Below are 26,023 nucleotides of genomic sequence, written 5' to 3'. Positions count from 1 at the left end.
TTAAGAATAGAGAAAATTTCCATCTTCTGGAAAAGCTGAGTTGACCTTGGGCAGTGCCTACCCGCTTCCTTGGCAAGGCTTTTCACATGTCATTCCTCTTTAGCACGCCTGTCTTGATAACAAACCATACTCTGTTCACTTGTCAGTCAAACCCTACGTGTTTTGGCCTTGATGCAAAGCCCATTTTTTTTCTTCAGACCTTCCTGTCAGTGAGGGTCACAGACCATCAGTGCTACAAGAGACTTCAGAAGCCATTTGGTCACACCCCCTCAATTTTACAGACTGGGAGGTGATCCAGAGGTCAACACAAGGTTATAGAGGAAACCACTGGCAGAAGCAGTAATTAGAATTAGGATCTCCCAGAACACTGAGTAAGGCTTTTCCCTTTATACTTTTTTTTTTTTTTCTTAACTCACCTGTTCCTTGAACCTAACATTTTTTATTGGCTTTCAGGGACTCCAGAGCACTGAATTTCAAATGTTGTTTTAAAAAAGTCTAGGGGTGCCTGGGTAGCTCATCAGTTAAGCGTCTGACTTCAGCCCAGGTCATGATCTCATGGTTTGTGGGTTTGAGTCCCATGTTGGGTTCTGTGCTGACAGCTCAGAGCCTGGAGCCTGCTTAGGATTCTGTGCCTCGCCCTATTTCTGCCCCTCCCCCTCTTTCTGCCCCTCCCCCACTCATGCTCTATCTCTTAAAAATAAACAAAAGATTAAAAAAAAAAAAAAAAAACCAGTCTACTCCCAGGGCACCTGCCTGGGTTGCTCAGTTGGATAAGCAGCTGACTTTGGCTAAGGTCATAACCTCATGGTTCATGAGTTTGAGCCCTGCATCCGGCTCTCTGCTCTCAGTGCAGAGCCTGCTTAGGATCCTCTCTCTGTCTCCCTCTCTCTTACCCTCCCCCACTCGTGTACGCTCTCTCTCTCAAAAATGAAAATTTATAAACAAGTAATAGTCTACTCCCACAGTAGAGAAATGAGAATCAAATTTAAGTGTTCAAAGATCCCATACACTTGTGCATTTCCTCTCAACCACCACCTAATACATACAAATGCCAGAGAAACCAGTTCTGTAGTGTTTTAACATGAGCTTACAATTAAAGTCTAATTTAAAAATGTAAGCATACAACTAGGCTTTACCAAAGAGGAACGTGTTTATTTCACTTAAATTCTTAAAAATACTTTTTTGGCAGTTGACACACAAAATGTCCTAATGTAAAAAAAAAAATCTCATTAAAAAGAAAAGAAAAGCATGAAAAAACAGACCCAAAATGTTAAGATTTTATTTACAAAGCTTCTTTGTTGTACAGAAAGTAAAAATGCTGTTACAGTCTCGGTGTAACTGGTAGCCACAGACGGTTGACTCACCAATCACAGCTATCCACGCTACAGCAAGAGTCTTACACGAAAACCTAACAAACGCTTACAATTTTGTTGGGGTGAAGTCCCCAAGCTTGGTGGTGAATTTCCAAGAGGGACTAAATGGAGGAAGGTGGAATGTCACAGGAACTATTCTTTGGCTCTTTGGGTGGGTGGGTATCCTGGGGTTTGTATCACAGCTACCTTTTTTTTTTAAACAGCTACCAAATCCGTATGAGCAGTCCAACCAATACTGAACAGTTCTTTTTTTGCAAGTTATTTGGGGTCTTAATCATCTTCTCCTTCATCGTCTGTTTCTCTCTTCCTCTTTTCACCTTTCCCACTTTCTTCCTCCTCTGCACAATAACAAAAATTCACTTTAAGACAATGGGAAAGGCATTTGTCTAAGTTACTGCTAACGGAGGTAACAACAATGAACTTCTGATGGCTGGGAGATGAAAAAAATGTTAAGACTGATCAAATTGGTAGGTTGTCGATTTTAAGAAGGACAAAATGCACAGCAGCATTTCAAATGACAGCAAGGTTAACGCAGTTTTCTCAACTTTAAGCTGCCATCTAAAAGATGACTCAAATTGTAGCAAGTTAATATTAACTCAAAACGTATTTCTTAGAATTCTTAGGTATTTGAGCCAAAAACACCTATACATCATCCTGTTCTTTCCAATTAGTAAAAATTCATGGCTATGTCAATAAAATTACTTAAATTTGCATTATGTTTCAGAAAGCTCCTTGAAGGCAGGTACTGGACCCCAACTCTTGTATTCAATGTAAAATCTGGTCCAGTACCTGGCACAGAGAGCAGATGTTGAGAAAGTATGAACCAATGGAAAGCAGAGCAAATAATCTAGTACACTGAAACCTATACAGGTAGGAGAATCTATACTCTCAATGAGTAATAAACAGGTGTTTCACTGGTTTTGGCTGTGGTAGGGAAAAAGAATTAACTGTAATAAAACTGGAAAGGTACTATTTATATACTCTGCAAAAATTATGATCCAATTAGAAAGACTTTTTGTCAAAAGAGAGAATTCCAAAACCAGAAATCTCCTGTGTGGCAGTAACCCAAATGATGGGGTCTAAAAACACATTTAAAGTGCGGGACTGAAGGCCAGCCTCCTGCCTGCAGACAGGCATTATTAATCACCGTAGAGCAGGAGGCCTGTACCAGCACAGGCTCACTGACAGGGCTATATAAGCCCCTGTGAAGACCACCAGGGCAAAGGGAATTTTATTTTGTTCCCTGTAGTTTTAAAATTCTAAATTCATGGACATTTCCCCATGACTTTTAACTTAGGAGGACCAACATGCGTGCATCAGACCCACCTTCATCTTCATCTTCATCCTCCTCGTCTTCATCTTCATCAACTTCTCCATCGTGTCCAAATTCTTCTTCCTAAAGAACAGTAAATAGCAACCACTATTAGGTTCATCTGCCAAGCTGAGACGTACAAAGAGAAAAATAACTTGCCAATAAATGTAAAAATTCACCAAGGAGAAAACTTTAATATTATCTTTATCTACTTTAATGTTCTGAGATCTGTTCGTTTTTCTGAATAAATGAATTAAAATTTTCTTTAAAAACTGCTTTTCAGAAGCAAGCATTTTATTTGCCAGACATGTTTATTTAATATACTATTTATAATGGATAATTCGAGAAATGACTAAAAATTTTTTATTTTTTTAATGTTTATTCATTTTTTCCCCCCAAGAAACAGAGAGACAGCACGAGGAGGGGCACAGAGAGAGGGAGACACAGAATCCAAAGCAGGCTGTGGGCTCAAACCCACGAACTGTGAGATCATGATCTGAGCTGAAGTCGGATGCTTAACCGACTGAGCTACAGAGGCGCCCCTAAAAATTTTTAATTTTAGAACAGGTTCAGACAAAACTCTCTGTATTCCCATCCTTATAAAAACCTTTTAGGAACTTAATTTCATTAAATACCTATGAGATTACATAAATGCTCAGCCTTACTTTTTTTGTACTACAAAGAACATGCTTTTTGATGACATTTCATTTTCTTTGCCTATCTTCACGACCTCCCTGAGGTCTGTCAAAGTTAGGTCAATCCTTTCTCCTGTCCTCCTTGGCAGTCAGCTCCTCAAAGATACTATATTATACTGGGTGTCCCATAAACTAGACTACCTGCTCTTTCAAGGCAGGACCACATTCTTGTTTAACTTTACATCCCCAAATCTTGAAAACGGCAATCGTAGAACGTATTTACCGAATTAGGCTCAACATACAAGAACAAGTTCAGACTTGGTAAACATACCCTCCCGTCCCTTCTTCAACACAACAGAAGGGACAGACCATACATCAGCTCTCAACATTTCCAGTTTTCTCATCCTATGGAATGAACACCCAACTCACTACTTCCTCCCAATAAGTTAAAGGGTCAAGACTGATAAGTCCACAGAGCCAAGCATTTCACTTAGTATTTACTAAAAGGGGGGAACAGGAATTAACCATCAAACTGTTAATGGTCTATTTACAAGTTTACTAATTGCATTGGAAGTCCTTTTTCTTTTCTTTCCTTTTTCTTAAAAACAATACAAAATAAAATCACCCACATTTTTAACTACAAATAGGAAACAGAGCAGCAAACATAGTTGCACCAACCTCCCCACTGACTTCGTCTTCATCATCTTCCCCTTCCACATCTTCGTCTTCATCTTCATCGTCTTCATCATCAAACTCTTCCTCCTCACCATCCTCATCCTCCTCGTCCTCCTCATCTTCTCCTTCTGAAAACAGTCCAAAGGAATTCATTAAACACCCTTGATGGCCCATAAGGCACACCTGCTAAGGTGCTGGGGCACTTCTGAGCCACAGAACAAATGCTGTGCTACACCAACGTCCGGGAAACCCATGCCCCTTGGTCGCCCCCTTTCTCCCAGGCTGCTGCAACTCAGTCCCTTTGTCCATCATGATGCCATTACATCTGGAGACCAGGAGTCCTGGTGGACTAGATGTATGCTACAACAGTCAGTGATGAAATGATATTATCTCTGGGATTTGCTTCAAAATAAGGAAGGGGGAAGTGGGTAGGGATGTGTATGTATAAAATAAGATCAGCCACAAATCAGTGATTGTGAAGCTGAATGATGGGAACATGAAAGTTCACTTTCCTATTATTCCTATCTTTGTCTAGGTCTGAAATTTTTCATAGTAAAAAGTTACTCCCCCTCCCAAAATAAATAAATAATGAGCTCCTTCTCTGAGGGAAGGGCATCACCATAAAGCCAGCTGCCAGATGAGGAATCTAAGAGAGTAATAACCCTGTGAGAGGAAGGAAATAAGAGGCAGGCTGAGAGGTACCTGCACCCTCTGCGTCTCTACTCCATTTGGCTCAGGCCTCTAGGCAACCAGTTCTTACCTCTCCTGGTCCTGAAGCTCGCTGTGCTGTCCTGCTTCCTAGTCTCTGCATATTCTTCCCTTTCTTCTCTGCTTGGCTAACACTGATTCAAACACCTGGGTCTCAGTTAAACATCACTTTTTTCTTAATTGATTTTTAATGTTTATTTCTTTTTGAGAGACAGCATATGGACAGGAGAGGGCCAGAAAGGGGGAGACAGGATCCAAAGCAGGCTCTGAGCAGTGAGGACAGAGCCCAATACGGGGCTTGAACACACAAACCATGAGATCACAATCTGAGCAGAAATCAACAGTTGGACGCTCGGGGAGCCTCAGAGGCTGAGTTGATTAAGCATCCGACTCTTGGTTTCAGTTCAGGTCACACAATCTCATAGTTCCTGAGTTTGAGTCCTGCATCAGGCTCTGTGATGACAGCACAGAGCCTACTTAGGATTCTCTGTCTCCCTCTTTCTTTCTGCCCCTCCCTTGCTCGCTATCTCTCTCAAAAAAATAAACTTAAAAAAAGGAAAAAAAAAAAAAAAAAAGCAGGGTATTTGGGCGCTCAACTGAGCCACCCAGGCACCCCTAAACATCATCACACTTCTCCAAGGTAGACTCACCAGACCTCCTAATCCCAGCTCACAAGCTCTTACAGAAGCACCTGATGCTTCTCCTTACCTCATGCTTTACTCACTTGTGATTATTTAACATTTCTCTTCTCAGTAGATAGTAAGCACCAAGAAGACAGGAACCAAGTCTGGTTTTTACCTTCAGAACTATATACCTCAGTGCCCGACACCTAAGAAATGTGCAAATTTGTTGCCTGACTGATACTCCCTCTCAGGAGCTGCTCTCCACCCTCCCAAGTAATTTCCTTACATGCTCCTGCACACACAGCCATTCAACCTGTTTAAAGTGAGCTTAATTAAATAGACAAAAAGGCACAAATGGTTTTCAGGAATAACGGAGAACCTGCAAGTGAAGGGAGTAAGTGAACATTTGGAACAAAGGGAGATGTCCTATTCTGTGTCCACTTTACAACCTACATCCCATCCTTTATTACCTTGTCTCAAATCTGCCATAAAACTGCAAAAGTGCTACCAGAGTACTACACTATTAATTTGCACCCAAGCTGCCTGATAGATTTCCTCCTCTACTTTTCTTGCCCATTTCTTTTTGTGGATTTTTATCTTTAAAGAAAAAGACATTTAAAATAATGCTTCAAATACAGTAATACCAGATTCCAGCAACATCAGGAATTCTGAGAGTAAGTTTTCTTCATGCTGACTTATGTGAAAAGTGATCGCTCTGCTTCCTTTTAAGCCAGTGGAGAGGCGAGAAACTATTTATCCTAAGTGGCTCAGAATCAGTGGGTCACCATGCAAGGAAAGCTGCTTTATTTACATTTGGATATAACGGACATGTACCTAGTATCTACGAAGTGCTAGGCCTTGTGAATAAAGATGAAAAAGATAGTTCCTACCCAAGAAGATTGTAATAGCATAGCTCAAAGGGACAAGAACAGCAGAGAGACAGGTTATGAAAGAAGTAAATGAGGGGATGCTTTAGCACGCACAGAAACCTAACCTAGCTCACGGGCACCAGGAAGTGCAATCTGGAAGTGCTGACAGAGCGTAGTTTGTGAGGATTAAGTCAGACAGTAACCAAGAAAGGGGAATAACTGGAACAGGCAGGGAGACATGAGATGATGGTCCTTTTAGTAAAGTGTAAACCACAATTACTTCAATATGTTAGGGCACAGTCTATGATCTCTCCAAATTCAAGACTAACTAGCTAACAAGCCATTTTTATTTCGAATCATTTGAAGGCTTCAATGTCCCAAGGGCTTCTTAAAATTCAACAGAAGTCCTAATCCCAAATTAATGGAATGCCTATACACATGCATACTATTTTTCTCCATAACAACAACATTCTGGAGCTTCCTCATGACCTTTGAAAGGCAAAAATTAGGTTCACTGGATGTTATGGCCACTCACCTTCATCCTCCTCTTCTTCATCCACACCATCCACCTCCGCATCTGAGTCAGGCGCTTCCCGATCCTCTCGGTCATAGCCATCCAGGTAGGTCAACTGAGGCAGGAGCTTAAAGACACTCTCTCGGTAGTCATTCAGGTTAGTAACCTCACAGTTAAACAGATCCAGGCTTTTCAGATATTCCAACTTTTTCTGAAGAAAAGGATCAAAAAACATACTTTCTAAACCAAAGGAACATAAGCAACAAAACCCATCTCTCAAAGAGGTAAAATTCTAGGCTCTTTTCAGTTAGCTGCTACCGACTCAATTTTATACTCAGGAAAACATTTCAAGTCCTTTGCAACCTTTATAGTAAGTCACCAGATTTTACCTTCTACAATTTACCTTCTACATCTACCTTCTCAGAGAATGGTCTTTTTCTGGCAGCATTAGTAGTTTTAAGAAAAATAAATTTGAAAAAATATTTAAACTAGATCTTTTCACTGTATGAGACAAATCAAACAGGTTCAATAAATTTGGTTCAAAACTTAAGTTTTAACATCTAACTAACCCAATAGTCAGTAAGAACTTGATGGATATCAAGCCTAGTCTTCAAAGCTCTGGGGTGACAGGATGGGAAAAAAATTCAATCAATCAATTCAATCTTAAGGTAGTTGAGATTTCTATTCGAAGACACAAATGTGAAACACTAGAGAACGGAATATAATAAAGCACAAAGTGTAGTGATACGGTTACTCTCCAGGAAGAGAGGAGGCAGTACAGGCTGGGGAAAGGGTGGGGGGCACTCAGAGTTGAAACTTCAGGAGAGGAACATTACTCTTTTTTAATTTGGGGGGAGGCGGGGAGATCAATACTATTACCAGAGCTTTCTGATATAAAATTCTTCTGATTTTACCATACCCTGAAATTTTTTGGCAATACCTCATTTGTTTAGAACTTTGTCTTCTATCTGAAACACAAAATAGTTGAGATTTAAAGCTTGGGCCAAGGAAAGTGCTCTGAGTAGCCAAAGTAGATAAGAAACTGTCCATCTGTTTTACTCAGAGATTCATTTGTTATTACAACTGTGTACTAGTATTTCTATCCCAGCTCTAAGTTGTGACTCAAGGTGAAAGAAGACATTGGGAGGGCAGAGGTAGTATATTATAGGCAAGTAAGGAAAGAGCAGCAGAAGTACAGCAGAGCCTCTTAGGAAGGAGAAGAGGGACAAGTGTTTAAAAAGCAAACATAAAACATGAAGCAGCATGTAGCCTGGAGCCCTCTAGAATATGGCCAATAAGCCCGGAGGGCATATGACATATAGCTTCATAAATGTCACTTTTAATGGTTCTGAATCAGGAGAAAAAGCTTGGTATTCTCTGAGAAAGTAGTACTAACACAAAAAAACTAAGAGGATCTCTGTGTAAAGTTGAGTTGGAAAACATAAACATCGTTTGAAGGCTTTGATGTTTTATTGGGAAAACTATTTCAACATTTACAAGAACCTGGGAAGAAATGTAGATGAAAAAAACCTTGTCATCAGGAGTTGAGGTATCTAATTCTGGAGAGTTACAAAATTATTTAAAAATCTTTGCCCTAAAGCAGGGCTTGGCAAAAGTCAACTGGTCCATCCTGGTCCACTGCCTGTTTTTGTAAAACACGTTTCATTGTAACTCGGCCATGTATTATGTTCAGCTTCTTTTGTGCCACAATCACGGCAAAGCTGAGTAGTTGCAACAGAGACTGTATGGCCTCAGAAGCCCAACAGATCTACTATCTGGCCCTGTAGAGGAAAGGGTGGCTGACCCCTGCACTTACAGAATCTTCATCTTCCTGGTCAAAGAGGTTCCTACACATGTTTTATTTTCACTGAGCAGCCCTTGGGAACAGACAGCCAGGCAGGGAACACCGAACAGGGTTATGGCAACAGGCAAATGCACTCCTCAAAACACCAATGTACAATGATCCAAGAGTTTATGGATCAAATAATGTGCTTATGTAAGTTAGTCCCCTGAGGTCATAAGAAAGCTGTCCCCGAACTTCTAATGACAGGGAGAGCTGCTTTTATGTTGTGTAGCTTTCAGACTAGGTTCCCCACTGGGCAGGCCCTGACCTCCAGAAGCCCAGGTAGGACTTCTTGCCAAAGAGGGAAAAAATGTCGAAATACCACCCCAGACAACTAGCTGACACACTGGGAACTCTTTTCTCGTCACAAAAAGGTTGACTCTATACCAGCTAAGATATAACCACAAGTAAATTTAGGCAGCTTTCCCAAAGTCTAAAAATTCTTTACTCAAGGAACGAGCCATTCACTTCTCAAAATTATACTCAGGAAATGGATGCATAAAAATACATACAACCCCTAATCTTTAATGCTCTACAATGCCTCAAGCCCTTTCTCTAATTCCATCTACTATCACAGTAGACAGGCCTCCAAGGCTCACCTATTACTGAAACTCCATGTATCTGTGAGGTTTTTGGCTACTTAAGAAAAGGACCCATTATGAATAATTCAAACATGCCAAACAGTATGCTAGAAAACGAAGTGAAAGCAAATAACAAAATTCCAAGTAATTGTAGTACTCCAGAATTGCTTAAAATATTAAAATTGTGCTTTAAGGCCCCAAATATACTACCCACAGATTATTCAGGACCCCAATGTAATGTGTAAATACTGCTAAAAAAAACAAAAACAAAAAAGAAACCCAAAAATCAGAATGCTACCATACCAGAAATTTGGCCTAAAACTAATAGGCTAGCCATAATAAACATTAAACATTTTATTAACAATAATTTTGCTTGCCTTCTTAGAATTTAGAAGGGCTTTGGGGGATGGTTTGGATGGCCCAGGTCTCTTAAAAAAGGTGTCCAAGGAAGTTTGAATTGATGCCTTCTTTGTCTCTCGATTAATGTCCCTGTAGCAAGCAGAGGCATTCACAATCATTGCATTGACTGTAAGAACTGGGCTCAAAGTAGACGGTGTTCAAAATGTACGTGGTTAATGAGGATGAGGATGGTGTTTTTCCCATTGAAGAAAACTTTCAGAAGACAAAATGGACCCAACATTCCCCCCCTTCACCTTCTCCTACAGCTTTTTTTTTATTCCCGGATATAACTTCCGGAGACCTACCCTAACACCCCTAGGAATGTGAACAACAAGTTCAGGAGAATGGCAGGAGCTCAGGCTTTTCCACGCGGAGTGTGCAGCACTGTGGCTCTGTCACTGGCTAGCCAAGTGTGTGACTCTGGACAAGGGATTCAGACTCTCCCAAGCCTCAGCTTCCTCATATGTAAAATGAGGGCCATGTTATTTCTATTCTATTTGTAGAAATATTTTTTGAGGAATACTAATGAGACAACACACATAAAGCACCTACTACAGTGTATGATACGTAACAGATCCTCTAAAAACGGTAAATACAATTATGATTATTTCTCATTCTTTACTGTCCTTGGGGACTGAGACTTTCACAACCACCAAATGGCCCTCATTCATCAATGACCAGGTCAGAACACCCAAGAAAACAAATCCCATACAAGGTTTGCTTCTGCTCTGCCTCTGTGTGCTAGGACACTGACAAAGGCTTCTGGTGAAACATCAAAGAGGACTCCAGTTGGCATAAGAATTAGGCAACAGCCAGTCATCCAGCATGAGAAGGTACTGTGTGGCACTCTGTTCTAGAAAAAAGGTGTTCTTATGCTCACAATGACTGTGAATCGATAGGCCTATCATTGACACATAAACAATAAAGGCTTGGTGTAGCCTGTCAACTGGGAGACACCAGCACTTACTTTAGTACTCCTGTTGGAATTCCCAGTTTAAGGTCAATTTGGGTATGAAATAAATTTGTAGGTAAAAAGAATAGGTCCCAAAGGCAATGGAAAGAATGGCAGAGTTGGATTTGAATCGCTAGATATGTGGCCACTGAGTAATTATTTAAACTCTCTAAACTTGGTTTCCTCATCTCTTCTCTTTTCTCTGGGTTATAGGAGGACACATTGGGCAAATGTCAATGTCCTCAAATACAGCAAAACTCAATAAATGTTTGCTTAAATATTGGAAATGGGGATTGGTTTGGAGGAAAAGAACAGAACCAGTAAAAAAGGAAGGAGCCCAAGTACCTGGGGTGTACCTATAACAGAAAAGGGGACAAAATTCATGAAGCAAAGCTAAGAAACAGGCTCCTAACATTTGAGAAATATGAGCTAAATGTGGTCCACTTAATGAAACATAAAAATAAAGGGACTCAATAAAAGGCAATTTAGCCTACATTGGAGTAGAGCCTTAATTATTGATTAGAAGGGAAAAGATGCTATAATTCTGGCAGGAAATCCTTTGTTAAAAGAAGTCACAATTTAACTACCTTTCCTTCCTTGAAATACTAATAAAGCATTCTGTACAAGTGATGTGAAACCCAAATATTTTAATGTATTGTGACATCAGAATTGAAAGAGATAGTAGAGAAAGATGCCTTATCCTCTTGGGTTCTGCTCTTCCAGATCTTGAGACACCTCCTATATGCTTACATAAACCTCTTCCAATTAACATTTGTAAGGTGAGTCAAATGGAAACACTTGACTTTATGTATACGTAAAAAACAGTTAAGAAGCCACAGGCTTCTTTGGATAGTATGAAACAAGCTGGAGTTCCATTAGCCATATTAAAATGGAATTCTGTATATATGCCAAATTTACAGAATATCATATTTAGAGAAATCAGTCACTTAACAATCTTAAATTCATAGAAATTTCCAGGTGGCAGCCAAACACAACAGCTTGGGAGGCTGCCCCATACCTTGCATTAACCTCTCTCTCCAGCTCTTTTTTGGCCTACAATCTCCACATGGACTGGACCCCCATTAGTACAGTTTCCCGACTTACAAAGCAGAGTTAAGCGTATTACCTTATTTTATTCTCAGAACTTCTAAGTAAGGTAAGGCAGAGATTATTAGCCTTCCTGCTTCATAAGTGAGGAAACTGAGGCCCAGGGAGAAGAAACAATTTGCCCAAGGTCACACAGCGAGCCTGCAACCCAAATGGCACTTAAATTTAACTTTTCATAGCTTATCCTAGTATGTAAGACTGAGGAGGATTTTGCGGTTCCCATGCAAAACTTTAGCCAACAGCAATCCAGCTGGGGCACAAAATCAATTAGAAGACCTAAAACTTACTGGAGCTGTCCTTGGACTGTTCCACCTACAACTCAGATATGCCACCAGTATGAATAGCTTTTTCTATAAAAGTATAACAGTATAGAATAGCCTGGCCAGTCTGGGGGGAAAAAAATTAAGATAAATGTTTAAGGCTATGGTCAATATATGAAACTCAAAAAAGACAAAAAAAAAAAAAGAATTCCCCTGTGAAAGGACACCAGCGCAGTATCAGGTAGGGAGAGCAAAGCCATAGAACACAGAACTAGAAAGGCCCTGATCTTTAAACCTTCTCTAGAAAGTATTATAGTAAGAACCACCACTTTCTTGATCAATTACTATTTCCAAGCATTTCCCTCAGTATAAAGAAATATGAAAATGAAAATGACCAATAAGTCCTGGTTTCCAAATTCTCACATACTTACCAAAGGTTCCAAGGTGCTGATATCTTTCAGCTTATTTCCACTTAAGTTTAGATGTGTGAGATTTGGAAGTTTTTCTGCTAACATGTCCAGACCTCCAAAGATTCTATTGTCACTGAGCTCAAGCTGCAAGAGAATATACAATATACACACAAATACACACAGAGAAACACTTTTAAGTACCAAATACAGTTTTTAAATATTTATCAAGATCAAATAATCTCTGTTCCTATCAGGGCATGTTTGTTCACACACAGATAAATAGTTTATAGATTCCAAGAGCATTTCAGGGGAAGAGGAGAAACAGGATGGATAAGAAGAGCTGTGTTAGAAGTTAAGAGTTCCTTAACCAGTTGCTAATTGTAATAGTTTGCTCAAGATCTGGCTCCTAATATCAGTGAATCCATTTTCTAACCTAAAAAGTGGGTCAAAGCAAATTAGAATTCTTTGAGAAGTTGTAATACTCTATACCTGCCAGGAAGGGTAAATGGTCTGTGCATTCTAAGCAGCTTATTCCGTGTGCCAAACAAAGCTCACTATGGCGACTCGAAACCTAATTTGGTCTGTAGAGTTCTGACACATTGTAGGGTTCTATACCTGGAAGCCACCAGGGAATGTTGCTCTGAAGGCTACAGGAGTGGGACAGGCCCCAAAACAAGCCCTTAAAGAAGCTCCATGACCTCAGAAAAGTGAGTGGAGCAACAGCTTCAGGGTTGCCGAAACCAAGTCCCCAGAGGCCACTTCTTGCATAAAGCCGCACTAGCCTTTATAAGAACCTACTCTTATTTCTTAGCTGCAGGTCAAGTAGCACAGCAAGCCGTGTGCCAATGAAGAAAGAGCCTTCACCAAGGAATCAGAATGGGAAGTGAAAGAAATTGGAGCCTGGAAAAGTTAGACAGTTGAGAGCATATAATTCAAACTCTTCAGTTTGCAGATGAGAAAACTTAGGCTATACAACTGGTTTCAATTCTCTATTTTAAGTGCCAACAACAACGGTAACCGCATCTAACTCTTACACAGTACCTAAGTGCCAGGCAATGTTTGAAGCACTAGAGACACACGAACTCATTTACTTTTACTAACCCTATGGGGTAGGGTAGAATTATTACCCGCATTTACAGATAAGGAAAAATGAACTACAAAGACGACTCTAAAACTTGGCCAAGATCACAAAGTAGCTCTGGTGGTGACAGGATTCTGAAGCCAGGCGGGCTAGCTTCAGAAGAATTTGCCTTTCCCACCATGTTACGTACAAAGAATAGCATGAAAACTTCATGTAATTTGGTCTTTGGCATGCTATGAAATAAACTACATGATGCAGAACAGAGAACTTTTAAAAACTTCAATATCTGTTGGAAGAATGACTTTAAATGACAACTCAAGTCTTCAACAACTTAGGTGTTATTAAATATTTCAGAAGATGAAACTGCAACATTTCAAAACATTTCTTCCTTCCCATGGGATATTCCAGTCAGATTATCTAGTCATGGTCTAGATTTAAAAATACAAGTCTATAATCAACAAAGACTCAAGTGTTAGCTTTACTGAGATTTTAGTAAATCAAAACAAAGAGACCATTTCTCTTGGTTAGTTGGAATATCACACATTATGTAATGTTCGTATCCTTTCAACATGACTATCTTAGGAAGCAGAGAAACAAGGCAATCTGCCAAAGCATTTAGTGACATGTTTATTTTGAAATGAAATCAATGTGTAAATTTAGGAAACCTGTGACATTCGTACAACAAAATTTCTTTCAGAACCTGTTTCTTGATAAAAAATAATCTGTGCTCTAGGACAGAAAGAAAATAAGGTCTGTATCAGTTGTGAGAACATCTTATCTGCCTTTAAGTTTGATTTGTAGGATCTCTCCATTCCTCCCTAACTCTGCAAGGAAGTGATTAACAAGACTTCAGAAGAATTTGATAAAGCCTATATAGATGGGTCACTGATTCACTCCTCTTCTGAGTTAAGTCTGACAGCACACAGACCACAGTACATCAGGAAAATGTACCAGGATGCTAGGAAAACAACACAAAATACACACTAGAATCATACTAGCATCAAGTTTATGTAGATACATGCCAGAAAGCCACCAGTTGTTTAATGGGCTAATCAGAGCTCCCAATGTCACCAACAACCATGTAAATATAAAAAGATTATATTTGAACCTCTAAAGTAGATGCTTAACAGAAGGAAAGGGAACTATTTACCAATTTAAATATAACATGATTATTCTTCCTGATAGGAAGCTAAGTTACCTGAAACTCATGAGGACTGCCTGAACACTTATTACCTAACTAAGGCAAATAAGTAAACATTTTTTGTTTTTAATTCATATACTTAACCCAAAACAAGTTCCTCTCAGGACTCAAACAGACTACAGGAACAGCCTATTTGCATTTTGTCTAATTCTGATTCCAGACTTCAATGTGTACTTTTGGATGACAGTTCTGCTTAAAATCCCTAATAACGTGAACACCGAAACAGTGGAAAATTCTGCAATATTTATGTGACCACGTATCTTTTATTATATAACAGAAAAAGCATGGTTTAGGAAATAGGAGATACGGATTCTAGTTTTGGCTCTAGTACAAACCTCTTTTGTAGGTGGCTTTAGGCAAATTACTATACCTTTCTGGGTCTATTGCTATGCTTATAAAATAAGGGACTAGAAGAGCAAAGTTTCTTCCAGTTTTAACATTCTGGAGCTCAGTGACAGTTACATGGGTAAGGACATGAGAAAACATTTTCCTTGAGGGTTTTTTATTGGTAGTTGGGGGGGGTCTGGTTTATAATTAGACCAATAAAATATGAACAATGAGCCATCAATTAGGATAGGGAAATACAGTAGCTTCATTACAGTGATTTCTTGCAGTCACAACACATTTTATTTTTTTTAATTAATTTTTTTTTCTGAAGGAGAGAAAGAGAAAAAGAGTGCAAATGTGCTCGTGCAAGCAGGGCACACACACAGAGAGGGAAAGAGGGAATCCCAACCAGGCTCTGCACTGTCGGCACAAAGCCCGATGTGGAGCTCGAACCCATGAACTGGGAGATCATGACCTGAGCCCAAATCAAGAGTCAGATGCTTAACTAACTGAGCCACCCAGGTGCGCCTAATCACAACACATTTTAAACTTTCTTTCTAATCATTAAGAATTCGTAATGGGTTTGAATTATCATAGATTACAAATCTGAAGTCTTTACTGAAACTCACCCTTAATCAACAAACAAAACATGAAGAGAGGTCCCTGTGGTTCCTAAACCAGAGCATACTAAGAAAAAACACATAGCTAACATATCAACAAATTTATAGCAATTAATTAGTAACTTATTCACAAAATAATTATGCTTCATAACTATTTATTGATCATCCAACATGTATTATTTCCAAACATCACAGCAATTTTGTAAGGTCAGGTGGTAGCACCAGTTTACAGGTGAGGAAATTGAGCCTTAGAGAGATTAAGTAACCTGCAGAAGATTACCCATCAGGGAAATGATAGAGCTGGAATTCAATCCCAGATATGCCCAGTTCCAAAGGCCATGTGCTTTCTGCTACACTAAATGCTTCCTTACAAGTAAAATCACCTATGTTTCCCTTCTCATAATGTTCTCTCTTTTACTGCTGAAGAAAAAGTACTTACCTTTTTCAATTTAGGTAGTTTGGGGAGATTTGAAACTGAAATCAAGCCTACATTTATTAAACTGAGGAACTCTAAGTTCACAAATTCAGCTGTTAAGCCCTCAATTTTCCCATCATTTGATTTGCAATTGTCCAGAACAAGTTCTCGAACCTGTGAATGACAAAGGGGAAAAAAGAAAAAAACAAAACAAAACCAAGCTTTCAAAAACATACATAAAACAAAGAACAAAGCAAAAACTACAACCATAAACACGGAGCAAAAACACCCACATACAGGGGCAGCCTCTACTTAAACCAAGATCACAGTTATAAATAAATGAAAAATGATTAAGCCTTTAGTAACAATATACTACTAGATATCAAGGATGGAATGTTACACCATGGTATAAAAAAGATTTAAACGCTTTACTTTCCAGAGACAGAAACTACAGTTCTTAAGATACAGGTGAAGAAACTATTATCTCCCTCATTCCTTTTCCCAAGTCTATTCTCCCAAGGCGCGGCTTTAACTATAAATGCAGAGAAGACCACCCCACCCCTTCCAGGGCTGAGTCTCCCTCAACGCCCAGGAGATGGACACAGGAAAAGAGGAAACATTTGCTTTTCCCAACAAGATCGCTAAGAGATTTTGGCAACACGTTTCTGCACTATACATTTACTCATCTTTACTAAGATTATCTTGACAATAGAAGGGGTCAAGACACAAGAGGCCTTAATTCAAAACAAAGATCAATTTGGGTTACATGTGATGAAGATATTTCCAGGGGAGAAAACTGTTAAACATTAAATTAGATTTTTCAGGCCATAAAATCTCCTTTGTGGATCCTGAAATTCAGAATTCCAATCTGTCCAAGGGTATCATATCTGAAGATTTTAGTTAGTTTGTTTGTTTATTTATTTATTTATTTTAAACTCTAAGCCCAACGTGGGGCTTGAAGTCACAACCCTGAGATCAAGGGTTGCATGCTCTATTGACTCAGCCAGCCAGGTGCCCCATGATTTTAAATACTGATCAATTAATAAACAGTCTGTGAATATCTACCATGATAATCCCTATTCCATTCCTGTTCTGTGGTTGACTCTGAAACTTGCAACTTTTAACACATTTTGGTCAATTTACAGTGATGCAAATTAGAATTAACGGCAGTAACGGCCAAAGGCATTCTTGTGGTGAATCTACCATGTTTGATAGCATTAATCAAGCAGGTACATGGAAGTAAGATACTCATAGTTCTAAAAAATATGAGCTAGTAATGTCTTCATCCTCCAGTGCAAAATCCAAGGATAGTATTCTGGTAATTGCTATCATTTACAGAGAACTTACTCATTATTCTTTGCACCACAACACCCTCCCCCCATTTACAGAGAAGGAAACAGATTTAGAGTCGTGATACACACAACACCACAACTTCTCACTTGCTTCTTCACTACTTCTCACTACCCTGTCTACTTCCTCCTCATAAGCCCTGGTTTCAGTTAGGATGCATGCAGGCCTATTACACCTTTAAGTCTTTCTTTCCTTCATTCCACATTTCTTCACACATCTCTGCCATTTCCCCCCTTTTTACGGAAAATAAGTATTTCTGAAAACTTAAGGTGTCAAATGAGGAGAGGTGGGCTCTACAAACAGATGCCTGAAGTCATATCCTCCTGGCTCTACCACTTACAACCTGTGTGATCTCAGAAGACTCACCTAACCTCTCTGTGTCTCAGGTTCCTCATCTGCAAAGTGAAGATAACAGTACTCACCACATGGAGTTGCAGAGGAATAGCACCTGGAACATACTGAGTGCTAAAAAAGTAACTTCTGGGGAAAGGGAGTAGGGGTATGACAGGGACCTACCTCTGCTGTTTATTCATATTTGTAATGAGGTTTTTCTAAGCGTGTATTTCTTTTGTATTAAAAAAAAAAAGTCAAACCAACAAACCATAAAAATAAAGTCAACTGTAATTGCCCACACACCTAATACAGCACTACAACTAAAATGTTCTCACTTGGTTTGGGGGATTTTCTATGACTATCTGACAGAGGATCCAAATTATACAGAGTAACACTTATATGCCAAAAGCCAAATGAGGACAAATTAGATTTAGCCATATTGCCTCCCAGGTCACTGGGTGAAATCACCTTTTGGATATTTCTTTCAACTGGTTTGTTGAACCAAACAGCAAAACAGGAATCAAGAGGAAGGAACTGGGAGAAAAAAAATGTTAAATGGTTCAAATCTGCAGGTTTAGTTGCTGGGTATGAAAGATGGTGGAGGGGAGTTGAGGTTCTGGCTTACAAAAATGGGAGCCATGTAGCTAGATGGAAATAAGCAGGGAATGGCTTTTTGAGGGGTGGATGTAATGAATACCATGAAGGCTACTGAGTTTAAGGTTCCCTTGGGAATGTGGTTTGGAATAGAGGCGGGTTGTCAGTTCTGTATTTGGAGTCATCAGGGCAGAGACAATAGTGGAAGGATGGAATCCCTAAGAAGAGGGCCAACGACAGAACCCTGAGGAACCTGCAAGAAAGACCTAAGAAAAACAGAGTGGTACCAATGGTGAAGTATTAGTTTCAAACACGTGTAAAGGCTTATGGAAATAAAGCATGAGAAGTTATTGAAAAAGGACTGAAAAATTAGAAAACAACTTAAAGGCCCATCAACAAGGGACGTATTTCCAAGATACACTGTGGGATGAAAAATGTGCAGAATGGGTATTATCCTTTATGCTATAGACCACACACTTTCTTCTATGTACAGAAAATCTCTCAGGAAGAGAAACTGAGTGGTGGGGAGAGCTTGCTCTACATAACCTTATTTAGCATTTCAGTGGTGATAATGTTAACTTATTACAAGTATAACAATTTTAAAAGTCATTGCTAGACTTCAAGTTTCATGATGGGCAGGGTGATGTCTACTTTAGTTACCACTATATCTCAGTATAAGAAAGAGTTTTCACAACTGTTAAATGAGGAAAACTGGTCACAGTCTTGTCAGAGTACTGTATTGGGATTTGTGTCAGGATTGTAGGGGATTGAGTAGATGATACAATAGAAAACTTGGATATAAAGAGAACCTCTTTCTGATCACAAGCATAATCACATCAATGCAAGTAATATTTATGTTTGTCACTATGAAGATTTTGGTATATTAGTTCAGTCTCTTTGTATATTTCAAATGTAGTGAGATAAAACTCTATTACTTAGCTTATTTTAACAACTCTGAATATTTTTTAAATGACTAAAAACATTAGAGTATATGGATGTACCAAAAATTACTTCACAATCCTCCCTGTTGAATGTATTTCTAATTTTCCCTATCATAATAATGGCACAATACCTTCGTGTAAAATTTCTTTTGTAATTAGGATTCTCTCCTCACAATCTGTTGCTAGATGAAAGAATACCGACATTCGAGTCTCTGTTACTGAGTTCTGAGTTCCTAACTTAAAATGGCAACCAACCCGTCTGTTAAATACTTTTAAGTATTTAAACATATATCCAGAATGTGACCTTTCTGGATATATGAAAATTTTAGGTATTTGCATTTATTTATCTTTTGCTCAAGGATACGGTTTTTACCCTAAGTGAGAAAAAAAATAAAAGAAGCATGGACAAAAAACAGACAAGCCATAAAAAATACAGATCACATTAAAAAACTGATGTTCAACTACAACAATAAATACATATTAAAAATTAGATCACTCTACTCTTGTTGGAGGCAGGGAGCTCTTCCTACAGAGGTCAGGATGGATACAGGTGTAGGGGAGTTTCTAACCGGGAGAGCAAGAAGTTCAGGGAATGCACACTGGAGACCTTTAATTTTCTCCATGAGTAGAAGGTAACAGAATTTACTGGGGGGGAGTAGGGCAGAGGATTGTATGGCTCAGCAGAGAAGGCATGCCCCTTGACCTTTCCAAGAAGCTGAAGATGTAGTAAAGCATGCTATCTGCTAGAACAGAGCGCCACAGGCACAGTAGGAGGATCAGCCACTGAGGAATATGCAGACAAGAGTGGGAACTACTGGAGAAAGCAGAGGCCACAGGAGGGTTCCACTTGGGGCTGTGCCCAGGATAACAGGTCTGGAAAGTCAACCCTCAGCAGCCTTCCTCCAGCCCGTTTAAAGTTCTAAACAAGAACATGGCAAAAGGTGTCGGCTCTCAGGCATGGGGTCAGCAGCATTTGAGAAAACTAAGCCTCCTCCACCTCTACACCTTGACTATGAAGGGATCCTGACTCACTTGCAAGGGAGATAACTGCAGAAGAGGGGACAGTGGGGAGGGAGTTGGGGATAGATAATCCCATGACCTCTCAATAAATGAGGGATTCTAATCAAGAAAAGAATGGTCCCAGCTTCTCCTTTGGATGTTCCAAATCCTCCCAGAGCTACTATCTAAGGAGGTAAGGATGGGCAGGCACTTGTACATTTGTGTGTACAAGTCAGGGAGCTGTTTGGTCCAAGATGAAGTTAACTGGACTTCTGCTTGAAGATGGATAGGACTTTTAAGGCCAATTCACTCATCAGCACCATTTTCTAATTAAACTATATATATTTTTTCCAAACATGAATTCAGGATAAACACTTAACTGAAAGCAATCCATATTATTTCCTATTTAACTCGTGTTTTTGTTTCCTGCAACTATCAGTAAAACAGTACTGTTTTCTAATACTTTTTCACTGAAAAATCTGAACTATACTGTAGCCAAGTTATGGCGATTGGTGCTAGGGGTCACAGAGAAAAATCAAGCAATTTTCCTTTCACCCTCTCCAACTTGCTCTCACTTCCCGTTCTCCTGGCTACTTAAAAACAAAACAAAACAAAACAAAACAAAACAAAACCTACCTGGTTTAAATTGCTTGGGTGATCTTCCCCAGTTATAAGTTAGGAGGGGGAAACATGGAAGAATTACAGAGTTACCAATTCTTTTAATTAGAAAAGTAATACATGGTTATTGCAGAAAGTGAAATCATCCAAAAATGTAGAATAAGTAACTTCTGTCATCCTTGCCAATTTCCATTCTTCTGAGTTGACCAATGTTCAACTTTTTCCTTACCATTATTTTAAAATAATGTTTTCAAAATGACAGAACAAATTTAGATCAGTGGTTCTCAGCTGTGTTTAGGTGACAGAACTGTCAACATGAGAGAAGGAAACACTCATATCCTATTGGTGGGTAGGTAAAGAAATGAACCATTCTAAACAGCAATTTGACAGAAGATTCACATTACAAGAAGTTCATTTCAGTACTATTTAAAATGGCAAAAACCCTTCTAACCACCCCATAAGTTATGATCCATGCAGACATTAACAATAAGACTGTAAAATAATAGTGACAGAGAGATAAAGAAGCTTACTCTATTTATGTAATAAGATAATATATGCATTAACAGAATTTGACTTTGGAAAAAAACAGACATTCTGGTAGACCATACACCAGAATGTCTAGATAAAAATCTCACACACACCTGCCCACCCTATTTTATTTCTGTTTATCTATATCCAGGATTTTTGGCTTATCTGTATCTAATTTTTTCTTCAATTTAGATTACTTATAAAATGAAAAAAAAAACCCAACAATTAGTTGGCTATGCAACCAATCAGAATACCCCATTGTGCTCAAAATTACATTAATAGACACAAGATGGCAAAAGTTGGGGAAAAAATTTTAAAAGGCATAAAAGTGGGGAAACCGGAGATGTGTCTCTTAAGGAAAGACAATTCTTATGATGGGTGAGAAGTGCCTAGTCTTCGCACACAGCCCACCAGGGTCCCACATGGACATCCACTGTGAACCACAGAACTGCTGGGCTTTCTAACTTTGAATGGAAAACTGAAAAACAGCTAACATCAAGGCTAAGTGTGCTGGAAAAGAGTGTCATGTTTGGTGTAATGGAAGGATGAGAGCCTCACATAAAGAACACATATTTTTTCCAATTTTAGAATATAACTAAATTACATCTCACTATTGAATGCCAGTGTCTCATTTCACATCTGAAAATACCAATTTCTGTAGTGTATACGGTATGTTCCAGCACTGCACAATTTGCTCTCAGTGAAGTAACTGACAATACAAATATTTTGCATAAAGTATTTCTTACCTTCGCCTATAGTTTTAAATGGTGATCTCCATTCTTTATGTAGATTATTTTTAAATGCCATCTTAGGCCATTTTTTCCACTATGAAAACACACCTCATGTGAAGAGCTCTTTTGGTCTTAGAAAAAAAACGAATTACACATTTCTTTGCAAGTACCCTCTTAAAGAAATGTCCATACTTGTTTTAAGGAATAAGGATATGGTAATAGGTGAACTAAACCTATATCTTGGTCTCATGTATTCTGGCAAGGAACCTAAGAAGGTAAAAGTGTTACCAGGGTCATACTCAAACCTCAAAAACAAAAACAAACGAACAAAAAAAACAGCCATGGGCACAATAAAAGCCCATCTGGTCTAAACAAAGAAAAAAAATGTGATTAAACCTTCACCCTCCTCAAAGTCTTAGTTCTCATTTGATGATTTTAAGGTCAACCATGGGATGCATGTATGCATTTAAGAGCTCCTGTCCATATTATACATTCAGTGAAGAAAGGGTTCTTTTTCTTTTCCCAAATGACAAGGGTCCCAGAGGCCAAGTCTGCTCTGTAACTGCTGGCCCCACAACAAACATAAATAGCCATGTGACTGAGTTTGGTTTTAAAGGAGTCATCTTCAAACTTTTCATTTGCCGCAAGGATGATTCTTTTGCGCAAAACACTGTTTAACTCCTCTTTTAGAATTTCCTTCAAAATCCACTGCATTTTTTTCCTGAAAAGCCTCCAGTTTAAGGTCAAAGCTTTCCTTTCTTAAGAACCTGACTCCTGCTGTCTCTGTCTCCTCCTCAGGTTCCCTAGGGCAGCCTTTCTTTGCCTATCCCCCAACCTTGGCAGGCTCCCAGGATGCTCCCAAAGCCCCTAAATCGCACCAGTGCAATAGGCACCACCGGGTTCTGAGGCTTCAGAATGGAGGAGGCTGCTCTCTACTTCACCCTGCTTTTCCAGGCCCTGCCATAATGCTGGTACTCAAATATTTATTTAATAAACCAGTGGACTGCTGTAGGCTAGTCCTGTCCAATATAGTAGCCACTAATCACCTGCTGCTTTTGAACCCTTGAAATGTGGACAGTGCCAAAGATAAACTGACTTTTAACGTTGATGAAACAATCACCTGACTCTGACCTGTCTTTGGCAAGAGTGTAAGGCCTAAGAGGATTACCTGAAAAGTTAAAACCTGCACCTATATACCCATTTCTAAGAAGTAACATATTAGATATCGCATAGGAAAAAATTCCATATAGTGGGAACATCATTCCAGCTGTGCTTCCCTGATAGGAAGAACACTGCTCTTACTTTAGTTTACTACTTTAACAGCACTTTAGTTTGCGGACAAAGAATTCAAATTCCAGATTTTAAAGCGCTTTGAAGTCCCATGTGCATACTTTTAGAAATGTTGGCTAAATCTAACTACCACACATTGCACTGACGTGCAGCTACGCAGTAATAACGCAAAGGTATGAAATTAACAACTCCTCAAAATGGGAACACCACTCTTCAAGTTTTAGGGTGCGAGGAGGCTTAACCGTTCATTACACTAGCACGTGGCCGACACAAAATGTCTGACTGTGGACGGAAGGGACGGCCCTGGTCAAACCTCAACCTTAAAACCCAGAGTGCCGAGCCGAGAAGCCCAACTCCCTCATATCCTCCGGGGACGCTGGGGGGAGGGGGGGGGCTTGCGGGGCGGCCCGCCCGGTACCCCATTTGTGGGGACACCAGGCAAACACTGGTTGACGAATTTCCACAAGTTAGCAACTTATTACCCACAGCTACCTGCCTCCACGAAGCGCGCCCATCGCTCGACTGGGGCAGGGTGGGAGGACTTGCCCTGGGCTTCCCCAAGGCCAGGGAACGCCACTCACCCGAGGCCCCGGTCTGGCGGAGACAAGGCCACACCGCGCGGGCGCCGGGGAACATGGCCCCGCGCCCGGCCGCCGCGAGGGCAGGAGTGGAGAAGAAAGAGGCGATTCTCAAAGCCCCGCTCGCCGCTCACGCAGCCGCGGCGGCGGGTGCCGGCCTCCCTGGAGCACGTGCGGGGGCAGAGGCCGCCGGGACTGCGCGGCTCGCGAACCCAGCCGAGGCCCGCCCGTACCCCCGCTGCCTAGCCCGGGCGGAGGCGGCCGCCTGGCGTTGCCCTTTTAAGAACGGGGGAGGGGGACGGCAGCGCGCCCGAGAGGAGTCGAGCCGGAGGAGTCGGCGGCGGCCGGAGCGCGCGGCTCCCGCCAGTACGAGCCGAGCCCCGGCGAAGCGGGCGCAAAACAAACCACGGTCTGGGCCCGGGAGCAGCGGCTCGAACCCACAGGCCGGTGTACGCAGCGGAGGGAGACGGGCGCCCGCCAACATGGCGCTGCGTCGGACCGTGGCGCGCCCCGGCTGGCGCGAGGAGCCGCAGCCCGCCCACACCGAGGGGCCAGACTCCGGGCAGGGGCCCCGGGCTCCGCCACCGCGGAGAGGAGTAAAGGCGAAGCCGTCGCCGCCGCCACCACGGCTGGCCTGGGCCGAACAGGGCGCGTCCCGGGAGACCGGGAGTGGGGAAGGCCCGGAGGACGAAAGAGGAGCGAAAGAAATGGGGGAGAAAGTTTTATTTTTAGGCTTGAAAAATGGCGGGAACCGCGTCCTTTTTTCAAACTTGGCCTCGGGAGGGGCGGCGGTTGCGCCACCTCCGCCGCCCCGCTCGCCCCTCCCCCGCTCCGCGCGCGCGAGGCCGCGCCCGCCCAAGCCCCCCGGACGCGCGAGGGGGCTCCTTGCCCCCCTCGGAGGCCGACAGCCTCCCCTCCTCACCCCCACGGCCCCGGCCCTCAGCCCGGCCGGCGCCAACCGTGAGGCCTGACCGGAGAAGTCCCCGCCCCGCCCGAGCCCCTTCCCAGGCCGTCCGGGAGCGCTCGGAGCCCGGGCGGCCCAGCCCCGGCTAGCCGCGCGGCTCCTCGGCAGGCCCGGCCTCCGCCCGGCCGCGCATCCCGGGAGGCTGCAAACATGGCTCCCAGCGTTACACAACCCCCTCCTCCCTCCCTCGCCGCCGGCCACACGCACACGCGCTCCTCCGGGGAAGGACCCCGGCGGGCGAAGAGCTCAAAGTTTGCTTTCCCCCACCCCACTGCCTTCCCCAGACGGCCGCGGGGGCCCGCGGGCGCCAAAGAGTTAATCCCCGCGCGCTCGCTCCCCCCCTCCACGCCCGCCAACCCGCCCGCCTTCCCTGTCCGAGCCCGCGAGCTGCGCCCTTCTACGAGCCGGGGCTGGCGAACCCGCGGCCCGGGCCCCGCAGGTGGCCACCATTACATGCAAGTCATCGGGGGGAGAGGGCGCCCGACGGGGTCTCTGCTTACAGCTGCCGGAGTCCGGTTCCTCAGCTCCAGGTGGATCCTCCTCTTCATGTCCATGTTTCCCTCTTCCCCCCTCTTCAAACTTAACTTTCCGCTGCGGGGGCGGAGGGGGGAGAGGCGTCCCGGCCTGCGCAGCGAGGGCCGTCGGAAGGGGTCTGCTGGCGGCAGAGGCCGGCGGCGCGGTCCCAGGAGGCGGGCGGCGTGCGGGCAGGCGAGCGGAGCCCCCGGAGCCAAGTTACTCACGGGAGCGGAGAGAAACCATGGAGGGAAAAGGGGGCTGGAGCGCAGCGCTGGTCTCACTACCGCCGCCCCCGGCCGCGGCCCCGCACTGCGCTTAAACCGGCGACGCGGCGCGGGCGGCTGCTCGGCTTGACTCGGCCCCGCGCGGCGCTGCTCGGCTCGGCGGCCGCGGCTGCACCAAGGACGGGGCGGGGAGACGCGCGGCGGGAGGGGCGGAGGCCGGGGGGGAAAGGCGCAGCCCCGGGGACTGGAGCGACTTCCTCCCTCCCTCCGACTGCACGTGGGGTGGCTGATGTAAGACCTTCCTCGGGGGCTTCCCCGCCCGCAACCGAAGTGAGACCCCCCCTCCCCCCGGCCCCACCTCGCCGCGCCGGGAGGCGGGTCTCCGGCCCGCCCTTGGACGTTTGCCCGGAGGGCTGCGGGGGTCTTTAAAGCCTAGTCTGTCCAGGGAGGCT

General features: G+C 42.4%; 1 protein-coding gene across 7 annotated transcripts in view; it reads right to left on the bottom strand.

Moving 5' to 3' along the window:
- The window catches only part of ANP32B (acidic nuclear phosphoprotein 32 family member B), a 33,580-nt gene extending 7,979 nt beyond the window's left edge, over positions 1–25,601 (bottom strand). For 2 of the 7 annotated variants that reach the window (XR_006959872.1, XR_006959871.1), the window contains exons 1-7: positions 17,988–18,041; positions 15,930–16,079; positions 12,283–12,405; positions 6,731–6,920; positions 3,999–4,123; positions 2,700–2,769; positions 1,560–1,711 (exon numbers count right to left, since the gene is read on the bottom strand). Coding sequence is in view for 5 of the 7 variants with exons in the window: in XM_047066770.1 (XP_046922726.1) it covers positions 1,644–1,711; positions 2,700–2,769; positions 3,999–4,123; positions 6,731–6,920; positions 12,283–12,405; positions 15,930–16,079; positions 20,759–20,781; positions 22,015–22,075 (810 nt within the window). In the remaining 2 variants the exon portion in view is untranslated. Of the gene's footprint in view, positions 1–1,263; positions 1,712–2,699; positions 2,770–3,998; positions 4,124–6,730; positions 6,921–12,282; positions 12,406–15,929; positions 16,080–17,987; positions 18,042–20,758; positions 20,782–22,014; positions 22,139–25,331 lie in introns of those variants that run through there. The other 5 variants (XM_047066770.1, XM_047066781.1, XM_047066751.1 and 2 more) reach the window with 5 other exon arrangements.
- Positions 25,602–26,023: the final 422 nt, after the last annotated feature.

Source organism: Lynx rufus, unplaced genomic scaffold (genome assembly GCF_022079265.1).
Source record: "Lynx rufus isolate CCGP_SWC_20201006 ecotype Redwood Valley unplaced genomic scaffold, mLynRuf1.p SCAF_10, whole genome shotgun sequence".
Taxonomy (NCBI): domain Eukaryota; kingdom Metazoa; phylum Chordata; class Mammalia; order Carnivora; family Felidae; genus Lynx; species Lynx rufus.
The sequence above is the reverse complement of the archived record's forward strand: the minus strand, read 5'-3'. Positions and strand labels throughout refer to the sequence as shown.